This window comes from Schistocerca serialis, chromosome 4, assembly GCF_023864345.2.
Source record: "Schistocerca serialis cubense isolate TAMUIC-IGC-003099 chromosome 4, iqSchSeri2.2, whole genome shotgun sequence".
NCBI classification, from domain to species: domain Eukaryota; kingdom Metazoa; phylum Arthropoda; class Insecta; order Orthoptera; family Acrididae; genus Schistocerca; species Schistocerca serialis.
This window is the reverse complement of record NC_064641.1, coordinates 682,322,753-682,337,543: the sequence shown is the minus strand read 5'-3', so window position 1 is coordinate 682,337,543 and position 14,791 is coordinate 682,322,753. Positions and strand designations below refer to the sequence as shown.

The 14,791-nt window shown below is 41.8% G+C and overlaps 1 protein-coding gene across 2 annotated transcripts in view; it reads left to right on the top strand.

Annotated features, from left to right (window-relative positions):
- The window catches only part of LOC126473168 (ABC transporter G family member 23-like), a 490,841-nt gene that overhangs the window by 408,966 nt on the left and 67,084 nt on the right, over positions 1 to 14,791 (top strand). For both annotated transcript variants that reach the window (XM_050100049.1, XM_050100048.1), the window contains exon 8: positions 11,750 to 11,843. In XM_050100049.1, coding sequence (XP_049956006.1) covers positions 11,750 to 11,843 — 94 coding nt within the window. The remainder of the gene's footprint in view (positions 1 to 11,749; positions 11,844 to 14,791) is intronic.

Sequence of the window (14,791 nt, the reverse complement as noted above, 5' to 3'; positions counted from 1 at the left end):
GCCGTCTGAATCGGTCAGTGTATCGACAGCTAGTGAAAATGGAAAAAATCGAGTTTCCTGCTGTTATCAAACATTTTCATTTGAAGGGTTGAGTTGCCACACAGATCAAAACAAAATTGGATGAAGTTCATGCAGACTCTGCAGCATCACTGTAGACCATTTACTTCTGGATTAATGATTTTAAACGTGGCCGGACAGGCACCGAAGACGAAGTGTGCTCCAGCCGCGCAGTTGAGGTCACCACAAAGGAAAGAATTGACAAAATCCCTGATATGGGAATGCAAAACGGCCGAATAAATTTTGCTGAGACTGTAGGCGTCTCAACTGAGCGAGAACATAATATCCTCCACGGTGAATCGGCTACGAAGAAGCCGAGTGCGAGTTAGGTGCCGCAATTGCTCACAGTGCATTCGGCACAATATTTCAGCTCAATGTCTGGCGATGTCTAACCGCACTCCGCAGGTCTTTCTGCGCCGATTTGTGACTGTTGTTGAAACCTAGATCCATTACTACGGCACTCAAAATAATAGACAAAAGCTGGTGAACATGCACCGTTGAAGACAAAGACCATTTTGCTAGCTCTTAAGATAATGGCCACTGTTTTTTCGGCCAATCCTCATAGATTACTTGGAAAAAGACAGAACCATAAGTAGACCCTATTATGCTTCATTGTTGGATCGTCTGATACTTGCGTTGGCTGAAAAAGGACCAAGGTTGATATGGAAAAGTGTTCTTTTCACCAGGATAACGCACCATCCCACACATCATAACAATAGCGAAATTGCATGAATTGGGCTTTGAATTAGTTCCTCGTCCAGCCTATTCACGGTACTTAGCCCCAAGTGACTTCTTCCTGTTTCATAACTTGAAACATGAAGAAATTTTCATTAAGTAGGGATGGGATGAAAAAATTGAATAATCGCTGGACCAAGTTTATATCCCTCAAAGAAGACTATGTCGAGAAGTAAGGTAAGCTGTTTAGGAAACAAACATTTTTTCTTGCTTTTTACCAGACTTACCGTATCTCACTGTGTGGAACGTGATGAATAATTCGGTTATTCGCCTTGACAAGCGCCAATAGAGCTGTTAACACGAGACTTTCGACCGCTATAGTTCTATGCATCACTGGGCTACTGAGAATCAGATCGCTCACCAAAGAACTCAGATACTGAATTAAAAACTGTGTGCCACAGATCTGACTATAGTTAATGGGTGGTCTCGGTAAATGAGGTCAGAGTGTTGGATTTGGGAAAAGTCGTTAAAGGTATAGCACTGCGAAAATGGGTCCCACTAACTAGTGAATTAAAATATTGGCCCAAGTGAAACTAAGTATGTTACTATCATTCTCAGTGTGTACACGTCAAGTGTAGCATTAACATTAATTTTAACTAGACACACGGCAAAAGTAACAGTTAATTAGGACATGTAAGAGAGAACAAGTACTAGTCCCCTTAGCAAAGTTCTCGGAAAAGATACCTGGGATTTCAGAAAGTAATTAATATCCTAACAACTTAATGGTGGGAAACATGGACTCTGGTGACTACAAAGCGATTGTAAGATAGTACCAAATGGGGAACGAAAAATGAACATGCAAATTCTCCCCCTTATCCGGTCGTGGACGAATCCGCATAGATTTAACTGAGTGACGAGAAACGCCTAACCTCACTCCTCCCTAACGAAGCGATGCCGCCGGATAATTTCACCATAATCGGTGTGTACAGACACGGACTACCTACTGGCCCGATGGCTGCCACGGCGACTCGTCAGACAACGCAGAGGCTGCCTCTCATAGCAGAAGTCCCGCTCGCTGCTGCATCACCATCGCTGAAGCCGCCGAGTCTTCGGTCTTAACTCTGAACGAGTGTACTCTTCGAAATCCTAGTACAAGGCTTTCCACCGCATCGCCTGTTCCTTCCCTGAACAAAGACAGCGCCACAAAAACAATCCTCCAACGAAAAATGGTGTGCCAAGTTCTGGCCAGTGACATTAACGCGTTGTTTGTTCTCCCACCAAAGAACCAGTCTAAGAAGTTCTCCAGTGTGCCGGCTTCCCACCGATGGCGTTTGTAAAGGTCGGTTGAAAAAGAGCGCCACTTTTGAAACGGCTGGTAAATTTTTGTTTGTCGGTTGGTGACACTGCTTCGCTTCTATTTCCAGGAAAATTCCGACTGTTGACTCAGCTCGAATTTCTCTCATTCGGTGCCTAATGCTGGAGCAGTAGCTTGTGCGCAATGTGTGCTAATCTGCAGACTGGAGAAAATTGTGCAACAACTGTCAGGTGACGTCGCGCGATCCTAGAGCCTAATGAGGTTCCGAATGAATCAACAGTTCGCAGACTTATGAAAATATTATTTGAGACGGGTTCAACAGTAAACCTTAAAAGGTCTTGGTGTTATCTTTCTGGCGGAAGTGGGCAGGACATTTCGCTGGTTCGTGACAGTGTGGCTGTTAGCCCAATGAAATCAATTCGTCACCTTTCCCAACAATTGGACCTAAGCTACTGCCCACTACGGAGAATTCTGCGATGTGATCTCCATTACCTCCTCTATAAAATTCAGTAGACGCAGAAGCTGAAATTGACGGATCACCATAAGAGACAACAGTTTGCTGATTGGGTTCTGTGAGGGCGATAGCTTCGCAAATAAAATCATCTTGAGTGGTGAAGCACACTTCCACGTAAATGTTTTTATAAATAAGCGGAGCTGCCGTATCTGGAGGCCAGAAAATCTCTACATGATCCACGGAAGGCAAACGCATCCACAACGAGTGACAATTTGGTGCGGTTTTTACTCGGGCGGCGTCATTGGTCCTTATTTTTGAAGATGAGGCAGGACAAGCTGTGACAGTCAATGCAGACCGAGAACTTATTATGATAAGAGAGTTTTTGTGGCCTCATATGGATAGAATGAGCATTCAACAGTTATGATTTCAGCAGGATGGTACCACCTACCGTACTGCCCGCTAAACAATTCAGTTGCTCCATGAGCGGTTCCCGGTTCGCCTCATTTCGCGCAAGGCTGATCATCAATGGCCACCAAGGTCATGTGACTTAACTTCTTGTGACGTTTTTGCTTTGGGATCATCTTAAGACAGTGGTGTATGCCAATAAACCCCGAAACATCCATGAGTTTAAGGAGGAAATTCGACGAGTTGCCAGCGAAATGGACGTGGAAACTTGTCATGCAGTCATAGTGAACTTCATGGACGAAGTTCTTGCATGCCAGCGCAGCAGAGGAGGTCATATGTCTCACATTTTTTATACATTATGTGCGAATGTTAGATGAACTTGTTTATGTATTTTGTTTGTGTTTTTTGTAAAAATAAATTTCTTAATCTTAATGATAGATTTTAAAATGGCGTTTGACTCAGTTGATAGGGAAACACTAGGTAAACTGATCAGAGAATTTGGCATCAAATCTAAATTAGCAAACCTTATTCGTGAAACGCTCACAGACACCAAATCAAAACTAAGGTTTCAGGGTGAAATATCTAAGGCATTGAATATAAAAACAGGTGTAAGGCAAGGTGATGGCCTGTCTCCACTTCTCTTTAACTGCGTACTAGAGAAAATAGTAAGAGAATGGCAACAAAAACTAAAAGAAGAGAAGCTATCACCAATCAGACTGGGAACTAAAAACAAAGGTATTGAAATTCACTGTTTAGCATCTGCGGATGATTTTGCTGTTCTTTCTGAAAACTTAACAAATGCTGCAATGCAAATCAATCTCTTAGAATAAATAGCCAACGAATCAGGTTTAAGAATATCTGTAGAAAAAACACAAAATTTATGACAAATATAATAAATGCTCAGGAACCCCTAGCTACAGGTATTGGCCAGATAAAGAGGATAAATAAATTTAAATGTTTGGGAGAAATTACTCAAGAAAATGGCTTAGAAAAATTCACTATAGGAGAAAGAGTACATAAAATGGAGGGAGCTTATGGAATAACTAGGAATGTCTACAACAGAAGGTGCCTGACTAAAAATGTGAAGATACAGCACTACAACACAGTAGTAAAACCAAAATGTCTTTCTGCAAGTGAATGTTTAGTACTGAACTACCAAATTACGCAAACTTGAAATCCTAGGAAGAAAAATCATTCGAAAAATACTTGGACCACCAAAAAATACAGAGGTATGGAAATTAAGAAGCAATGAAGAAGTTTATCGCAACATAGAAAACATAAATGAAACTACGAAAGAGGCGACTGCTATTTTTTGGACACTTATACAGAATGAACAGCAGCAGGTTAACCAAACAGATTTTTAAATATCTTTGGGACAAGATGCCAACAATAGCCTGGATTCAAGAAGTTAGGAAAGATTTGGAAAGAAACAACATAAGAAAGAGAGAGTTTCAAGAAGAAAGAAAGAGTTTCAAGAGGAAAGTGTTAAAAATGGAAAGATTCCAAGGCAAGAGGGAGGAGAAGCTAGGGTCAAAATGGTCCGAGGAGAGAAAAAGGATACATAGTGAAAAGATGAAAGAATATTGGAGGAAAAAGAAAGAACAACAAAGACGGAAGCATTGAAATTGGTGCGTGGTCCTTAGATGACCCAAACTAAGAAAGAAGAGTTTCTTACTTTGGTATGTCAAAACCGGCGCTCTTTTTGAGCCACCCAACACTGGTCTAGCTATCCTACATCATCGATTCCTTTTTTAGTCCGCCAATGGTTTTCCAGCTTACAGAATTTCTACGTCTGCTCCTAATCTCTCGCTGTCGAGTAATTTTTAAGATGCCTAATAACAACATCTCTCACCTTTTAGTGGAAGAAATTCTCAAACCAACGTGGATAGAGTCAGGTTGACGCAATTCTGTGAGACCGAAAACCCAGTAAAAAAAAAAAGCTGAATATCGTCGCTTCCCTCGGAGATAGAAGCCTGTTCACACTGTTTCCCATTCCAATTCCCTTCTGAGAAGTCACTGTGCAGAGAACAATGCCCTCTGCAAAGCGTGCTTTGGCTAATCTGCGCGCTAGTAGTAAAATGGCCATTTCTTTGCTACGGGCAACTCTCTCCATTGTTTAGATCTTTATTCCTTAGCGGCACCCGTGCGGTCTGCATTGTCATCCTACAGTTCACGGTCAAGAATTTATGGGTCCACCGGAACGGCGCCAAGCAAAACACCGCTGGTCGGCTGAGTGCCTCCGCATGGTTAACCAAAGACATTAGCCCACCTCTTGTCAGCACGAGTATCGGAAGTAATCACCAGTCCTTTTGAACGTACGGCTGCAGAGATCCCAGCCCGCAGCCCCTGCTGTGGCATGCACTCACTCGTCAGACCAAAGCTCACAAGTGGTATTTACTATTCCGCATACAAAAGTTCTTGATCAGAATAGAAAAGTTTCATTTATAAGAAAAGATGCCTCTACCTTTACAATCACTGACGTCACCAACGCAATCAGCAACCAGTATAAGTCGAGCAGTAGAAAAACGACTGTAATAGTGATTAATAACATGACCATTAGGAAAAATAGGACATAAAGTGTTGACCTCAGGTATCAGGTTGCCACTTTTGCAAGCTTATATTAATTTTGTAACATACTCATTTCATTTATCTGATCATTTTAAAGCTCAGTTTATTATGCTGTCATTAATTTCATTATTTCTCTGCTCTAGTTCGACTGTTACTAATCGACATTTGAACACAGGACATCAACAATTCTCATTTTGTAATTCCAGAATAGCTCTTACAAGAAGTTAAACTAGTTTTTTGTTAGTATTTATGAAGAGAACACGTCCACATGTTACGAAAATTTTTCAACTAATAATCTTCTTGATGTAAGCAACTTTATAAAAAACATTGTTGATGAACTGATTTTACGAATATCAATACTAAAATCTAAAAGCCGTGTAAAACTTTATGTTGCAACGTGAGAGGAGTGAATTAATACATAATTCCGTGATGTCATTCTGTATACACCAGTAAGATTTTTATTGTAATCTTTAAGTTTTCTATTTGTAATAATGGATGATGTAATCAGTGACTGTTAAAACAATATATAAGCAGTGGCGAATCAGCCATCAGGATCTCCGTTTTCCTCACAGTGTTTGTGAACCAGTTTTGCTATTGTTTTGTAACCGTATTACTCATTAAACACGTAATTCTGAAAGAGAAACGTAATGTCAACCCGAATTTCTTGAAATTTCTCTTGGTGCTACCAAATCATCTACACCGTCAAGAACTCAGCAAGTCACAGCAAATTTTGGTGGATAATCGCAAATACTTTTACAGCCACTGCAGCATCGGAGATCACCGAGAAACGAAGATGAGTATTTGCTATTAACTGCTACGCCCTGTTGCGTTTCAAAAATAACCTACAGAAATGGAGCCAGGACTCCGACAACCGCCGATATTTCGACAGTGGCACACCTTGTCATTTTCAAGGCACCAAAGCATGTCATACACTCCTGGAAATTGAAATAAGAACACCGTGAATTCATTGTCCCAGGAAGGGGAAACTTTATTGACACATTCCTGGGGTCAGATACATCACATGATCACACTGACAGAACCACAGGCACATAGACACAGGCAACAGAGCATGCACAATGTCGGCACTAGTACAGTGTATTTCCACCTTTCGCAGCAATGCAGGCTGCTATTCTCCCATGGAGACGATCGTAGAGATGCTGGATGTAGTCCTGTGGAACGGCTTGCCATGCCATTTCCACCTGGCGCCTCAGTTGGACCAGCGTTCGTGCTGGACGTGCAGACCGCGTGAGACGACGCTTCATCCAGTCCCAAACATGCTCAGTGGGGGACAGATCCGGAGATCTTGCTGGCCAGGGTAGTTGACTTACACCTTCTAGAGCACGTTGGGTGGCACGGGATACATGCTGACGTGCATTGTCCTGTTGGAACAGCAAGTTCCCGTGCTGGTCTAGGAATGGTAGAACGATGGGTTCGATGACGGTTTGGATGTACGGTGCACTATTCAGTGTCCCCTCGACGATCACCAGTGGTGTACGGCGTGTAGATCGCTCCCCACACCATGATGCCGGGTGTTGGCCCTGTGTGCCTCGGTCGTATGCAGTCCTGATTGTGGCGCTCATCTGCACGGTGCCAAACACGCATACGACCATCATTGGCACCAAGGCAGAAGCGACTCTCATCGCTGAAGACGACACGTCTCCATTCGTCCCTCCATTCACGCCTGTCGCGACACCACTGGAGGCGGGCTGCACGATGTTGGGGCGTGAGCGGAAGACGGCCTAACGGTGTGCGGGACCGTAGCCCAGCTTCATGGAGACGGTTGCGAATGGTCCTCGCCGATACCCCAGGAGCAACAGTGTCCCTAATTTGCTGGGAAGTGGCGGTGCGGTCCCCTACGGCACTGCGTAGGATCCTACGGTCTTGGCGTGCATCCGTGCGTCGCTGCGGTCCAGTCCCAGGTCGACGGGCACGTGCACCTTCCGCCGACCACTGGCGACAACATCGATGTACTGTGGAGACCTCACGTCCCACGTGTTGAGCAATTCGGCGGTACGTCCACCCAGCCTCCCGCATGCCCACTATACGCCCTCGCTCAAAGTCCGTCAACTGCACATACGGTTCACGTCCACGCTGTCGCGGCATGCTACCGGTGTTAAAGACTGCGATGGAGCTCCGTATGCCACGGCAAACTGGCTGACACTGACGGCGGCGGTGCACAAATGCTGCGCAGCTAGCGCCATTCGACGGCCAACACCGCGGTTCCTGGTGTGTCCGCTGTGCCGTGCGTGTGATCATTGCTTGTACAGCCCTCTCGCAGTGTCCGGAGCAAGTATGGTGGGTCTGGCACACCGGTGTCAATGTGTTCTTTTTTCCATTTCCAGGAGTGTATATTGGTCAGACCATCAGGAGAGCGGAGGACCAGTGTATTGAGCATAAGCATCACACACGCTAACAACAACAAAGCAAATCTGCTATCGCAGAACACTAACCTGCCACCGGTCATGCTACAGAGCATAACAACACAGAGGTCTTGGCATGCACTTCCAGCTATTGGGGTAGTGTTATTAGGGAAGCAGTTGAGATTTAATTAGCAAGGATTTTGCTTAAATTCTGCTTGGAGTCCTGCGCTCTCCTGGTAAAACAACAGAGGGACAGAGTCAACGCTACCTCATCTGTTTGTTATTAATATTCGCTATCGGTAACTTCTGGCGTTGGCCGACTTTCGTTGTGTGGCGGCGCTTAGTGCTTACAGTGTGTGTGTGTGTGTGTGTTTTAACGGATTTACTCTGCAAACCGAGGTTTTAAATTCCCTTTCACAGTGCTTACTTGCTGCAGTTTTGTCTTGGAAATGACAGGATATGCACAAGTCGAAATATCGGTCGTTGTCGAAGACGTCGCCCGGCTGCATTCCCTTAAGTTATTTGAGTACCATATGAGTTTTATTTTATAGTTTCAGGACAGGACAGTTACGATGAACACAGAGTAATGGCATAAATTTATCCATGTTATAATGGAATCGCTTTAAGTCTTAGTATATCCTACGAAATTTTCCAAAGTTCACGTATTTTCTGTTTCAGTCAGTTTTTGATTTTGAGTAATAGTTTCCCCCGAAAGGCGTTAGAGAGGCAGCCTGCAACTGGTACCCTATATATATATATATAGGGTGGTCCATTGATCATGACCGGCCGGCCGGAGTGGCCGTGCGGTTCTAGGCGCTTCAGCCTGGAACCGCGTGACCGCTACGGTCACAGGTTAGAATCCTGCCTCGGGCATTCGGGCATGGATGTTTGTGATGTCCTTAGGTTAGTTGGGTTTAAGTAGTTCTAAGTTCTAGGGGACTGGTGACCTCAGAGTCCCATAGTGCTCAGAGCCATTTGAACCATTTGATCATGACCGGGCCAAATATCTCACGAAATAAGCGTCAAACGAAAAAACTACAATGAACGAAACTCTTCTAGCTTGATGGGGGAAAACAGATGGTGCTATGTTTGGTCCGGTAGATGGCGCTGCCATTGGTTAGGCGGATATCAATTGCGTTTTTTAAAATAGGATCCCCCATTTTTTTATTACATATTCGTGTAGTACGTAAAGAAATATGAATGTTTTAGTTGGACCACTTTTCACGCTTTGTGATAGATGGCGCAGTAATATTCACAAACATATGGTTCACAATTTTAGACGAACAGTTGGTAACAGGTAGGTTTTTTTAAATGAAAATACAGAACGTAGGTACGTTTGAACATTTTATTTCGGTTGTTCCAATGTGTCATTGTCAATGGACCACCCTGTATATACATACACATATATACAGGGTGTAATGAGCATTTACTAATATGTACACACATCAGTCTGTCGGTTTTTTTTTCCCCCTGTGTTGAACAGCCTTCCACAAACACGTCACAAACCTTCTGCATGGTCGAACTGCACCACTAAGTGGACTACGCCTGTCAGTATAGGCTAATCGCTTTGCGTCCACATGTCAACACATGATCTACATGAAATAATCAATGTTTTTAGAGAAAAGATGAAAATATGAAGGAAAGAGTATCCAAAAAATATACTGGAAAAGAAATGTAAAAAGAAATTTCAAATACAGGGCTCCAAACAGCAAAACGGATCCGCAAATACACAGAGAGAAAATATGTCCACTTTTCAACACCTGATCTGCTGCCCAGGGAAAAAGAGGTATTGATGGCTTGCCGTTGCCACATGTGCTTGTAGGTACTAACCAGCTTAAAAACATGTGACTTGTAATGGCTATAATTATTAGTCTGCAAATGACGTAAATATTGATGTTATGTTGCACACTGTCCTCAGTCACCAATAGAAACATCCACACTTGTACTCGTTACACCCTGTATGAACCAACAGAGGCGTATTTACGCTGAACATTGGTACATATTTGCTATCCAGAAAACAGGGACCTTCAGTTCTTGAATGCATATAATCAGATAATTTCCGGAAGGCCTGTTTGCTCAAACGTGTTTTTAATTTTGTGGGGGATTACAGGGGTACACAATTTTTTGCTTTGTGTCTCCTACAGAATAAAAAATCTCCACTCTAATTACAGCCTCATAAAAGAAGTCTAAATTACAAGTATATTTCGTTTCTGTAGTGCGACTGTGTGTATTAGAACACAGTTGGAACGGATTTTCTATTGTTAACAACAAATACCTTCAAGAATTAAATGTGCTGTGAAGTGGTTGTATAAACTCCCAAGTCTTTTAAGAGACCTCTGCGAGATATGCTGCGTTTACTGAGAGAATACTTTGTTTTCTTTACCTGCACTTCCCCTTGAACATAATTCTTAAAAACTGCAACCCTGACTGATGTCAAAACACTGAGACATACTTATTTATAAGCGCAAAACATGCGGAATTGACATTCTTGTTTAATTAATCAGTATAGATCTTCTTGTTTAATTAATCAGTGTGTTCATTCAGTTTTCACTTGTTGGTTATCCAGCTAACCTCTGACGAACATTACACGTAGTGATTAATTCAGAGTGTGGCCATGAATAGTATGTGATACTTCCAAGTCAATTCCGTTTGTTTGAAACCACATAATACTAATCTAAGTCAACAACTGCTGAGTAAGTTCCAAACAGTAAACCCCAATTAACCGAACAATCGAATGCCATGTATAGGACAGCTTCAAACATCTGATAACTTTAAAAATGAGTTAATGTGGTAAACATTTGACGTTGAGCATGTAAGCGACGAAAAGCGCAGATAAAGTTTCAATTTACTGTTTAAATTTGTTACAAGTCGCTAATGTTCTCATTATGAAACATTGGATTAATATAATCCTGCTAATTTTTCACGCATCTAATTGTTATGATGACCTATCTCCTTAATTATCCATTGCACAATGACATAATATTGCAGGTACATTCAGTGGTATACGTGGAAATTTCTGCAAACTGTGTTGCAAATACAGTTAATAGTATAAAGTTTTAATTAAAACGTCATCCCCGACGCTAAAGTTTGACTGCATGAAGAGTGAATATGTAGTAAGTGATAGATTACCTTCTTTTCCTCATTTTGCAGGGGGAGGGTGTGTTGTGGGAGGGGGGGATGTCAGCGAGAAAAAGTTTTGTAATGGTTTGAAATTATGTGTAAACTTCGTTGGAAGTCTCTAAGTGCTCTCATTTCCAAATACTGGATGAACGTAGTCCAGCTATTGGCACGCCGTCAGTTAAAGCTGCCGCAAGACAAGCACACACTTTCCAACTGTAGCACTTGTGTAATTGTGTTAAATTTTTAACACAAGATTATATTACCTCTTAATGAATAGATTATGGCAGCATTTTAAATTTTTAAATTAAAAGGAAGGTCAGCGTTAGTCGTAATATTGATGTTTTATTGATAGCAGAATCAATTTTCGATCACATAGTGATCATCTTCGGTGCTGTACACATTAAACTCAGACACTGGTATCAACTTGATACCACTATGTGATCGAAAATCGATTCTGCTATCAATAAAACATCAATATTACGACCAACGCTGACCTTCCTTTTAATTTAACATATATGGTCGTTGTGCACACAGCACTCCATGGAGTCGCCAATCAATAAATTTTTAAATGCCATCCAATGATCACGATAAATATTGAAAATCAAATTTTTGTTGCCCCTGCAAGCCGTTAGATAGACAACCTGCAACCGATTTTGCGTTCTGGTATAGCGCGTTAGTAATACAGACACATTCTTCTAACTAACTACATTATGTTTCCGTCTGCAGCTTACTTTCTTGATGACTTTCGTAACTGAAACTCCTTCTGTAATAATTCCACCCTTCACTTTTTTCCAGTATCTGGGATCACCTGGTGGAGGTAACAGCCGCCAAGAAAGTGACCATAATTATAACAACCCACTACATCGATGAGGCACGCCAGGCTCACAAAGTAAGTTGTTCTGCCAAGTAAAATAAGAGCACCAATAAATAAATAAAACATTTCAAAAATTAATTTCCCAGCAGCCTTGTTTCTTTGGCTGCGGCGTCTTGGTTACTTTTACAATGCCTTGTAACAGTCTTCAGCAGTGTTATATGTGACCTGTCTCAACTACTGCTAATACATTATATGGAAAAAGAAAAGAAAATGAAACCGCACCACGAAGCAATTATCCGAATGGGACGGAAATCGGTATATGTGATGTACATGTACAGACAAACAGTTGAGTACAACTTCAGAAAAATATAATTATTTATTCAAGAGAAACAGCTTCACAAATTAAGCAAGTCAGTAAAGCACTGGTCCATCTCTGGCCATTATGCAAGCATTTATTCAGCTTTACATTGATCGATAGAGTTGTTGGATGTCCTACTGAAGGATATTGTTCCTAATTCTATCCAACTGTCACGTTACATCGCAAAAATCCCGAGCTGCTTGGAGGGCCCTACCTGTAAAGCTGCAAACGTTCTCAACTGGTGAAAGGTCCCTGCTGGCCAAAGTAGGGTTTATCAAGCATGAAGACAAGCATTAGAAACTCTCGCCCTGTGAGGATGGGCATTATCTTGCAGAAATGTAAGCCGAGGATGGCTTCCCATGAAGGACAACAAAACGGGGTGTCCTTGCCAAGCCCTATCTCGGCCATTAAGGTGACCGGATCTCTCCCCAACTGAGAACTTTTGGAGCCCTCCAACCAGCTCGGGAATTTTACACTCTAACGCGTCAGTTGGACGGAATCTGGCACGATATTCCTCATGATGACATCCAACAACCCTGTGAATCAATACCGGGGCAAACAACAGCCTGCATAAGGGCCAGAGGCGGAACAACGCGTTAATAACTTGCTCAATTTGTAAAGCTCTTTCTCTTGAATAAATCAAATCTTTTTCCTCAAACTGTAATCATATGTTTCTCTGTACATGTACATCGCATCTACGGAATTCCGTACAATTTGAATATTTGCTTCATAGTGTATTGTGTTTCTTTTCTAAATCCTCTTTGTGCCGTATACACTTTGTATGAACATATTTCATATTATCATCTACGTCATCGTCGTCGTTATCAACATCATCCGCATCATCATCAGTACCATCATTATTATTATTACATACTCTTTTTCTCATTCATAGCTCGTTACAAGTATCTTCCTGGCATCTGCAAGCTAAGATGCAGAATGCATTTGGAAACCATTCAGGTCGTGTTCTTCCTCAGTTTGTGGGAAGATCAGTAAGTGCAACATAACCAAATCTTTAGCAGTTGTTGTAATTGTTTTCTTAGAAAATAAAACATTCCTTTAATGGTTTATGAAGCTTAGTCGGGGCCATGAATGGACTTTGGTCGAATTGCAGGCAACATCAGCTATGTGGTTTAGTCACAGTGTAACGTAACAGTCGCGACACTTCGACTTGATTTTGTTGTCTACTGCGCCAGCAGCGCGCCAAGCGGCCAGTAAGTAAAACTGTGGAGTTCGACACGATCGTGAAAGTGAAAGTGAATGGTAGTTGTTTATTTCGGTTTGTGCAACGGTTTTTACAAACCGGAGCATCTGTAGCTCAATAAATTTCAGCAACAACAAGAAGAACGTACCACGTTCTTTTTTAGGTTTCGTAAGGACCCTGAGAGGTATATACCATCATGTTATTAAACTGTGTCCCCAGAATTCGCTTGCATACAGTTGCATTAATGATTAATGCTTCGTTTTAGGAGCAGAAAATGGCTAGTGAATAGCAGATGAGAAGACCTGATGGAAAAAGGATGCTATTTACCTTTGTAATAATGTTTTGTTCACTACACTGCGAACCAACAAGTTCATGAATGGAGACAATAATAAATTTGTGTGGAATGCAGTATCCCCACTGACATCCCGAATAAGCTACCTCAACTGACGATAAAGAGGAAACTGCCACAAAGGTTTGGTAGTCCATCTAAAGCTATAAAACAGAAGCAGCCAGTTCAACTCTCCATATATCAGTGCTAGATTCATCCGAATCGCCAACACAGACCTGCTTTGATGATGAAGTGGTTAGATTAAGCGCAGTTATTCGTGTCTTGCAAAAGCGTGTGTAGTGTCAGAATGTGCAGATCGCTAGACTTCATGCAAAACTATTACGGAACGAGGAAAGTGCCTATCATTTTAAGTACACACAGCAACAGAAACTGTATCAGAAGGATCAAGTGAAGAAGGGCAAACAAATTTTGAAGGCTCTAGGATAATGATAATTTTTTAAAAAAAAAAAGATGCCCATGACTTGTTGTTAAGTCAGATTAGAATGCCATTGAAGGAGAAACGTGCTGCAAGATGGAAAGACGAAAATAAGCTGTTTACTCTAAATTTATTATATTACAGCACTCAGGCATAAAGGTTTTGTCAGAATGTTTTATGCTGCCATCAGTGCATACATTACAAAGGAATGTGGAAGGCATACAAATAAAATGTGAGATAAGTGACAATATATTCCACCTTTTAAAGCAGAAGGTACAGCATTTCTTCAATACTGATGAACTAGTGAATATGTCATTGCATAAAATGTCTGTAATGGCAAATTTAACATATGATAGCAATTCTGACAGTGTTGTTGACTTTGAGGACCTGGGGTTTACACGCATAGCATATTTCTCCCACTATTTGGCAGCTGTTTGTCCCACTTAGAATAATACAATGTGGCAGCAGGCGACAATGACTAAAACACAGTAGGCCTGTGGAACGACATGTGAATCTGTGTGTTTATGTTCTTCTGGTATCAACATGGTAACGTGCAGTTCTATCCAACAAGTGTTTTTTCACGAATGTGTTGTCACTTGCCAGTGGATTCATGATTTTCGTCCCAACTTGTGCTTATTATAGAATAATTTTTAGAAACATATATGTCTTCTGTTATTGCACAAACTCTTGGAGGCAAAAT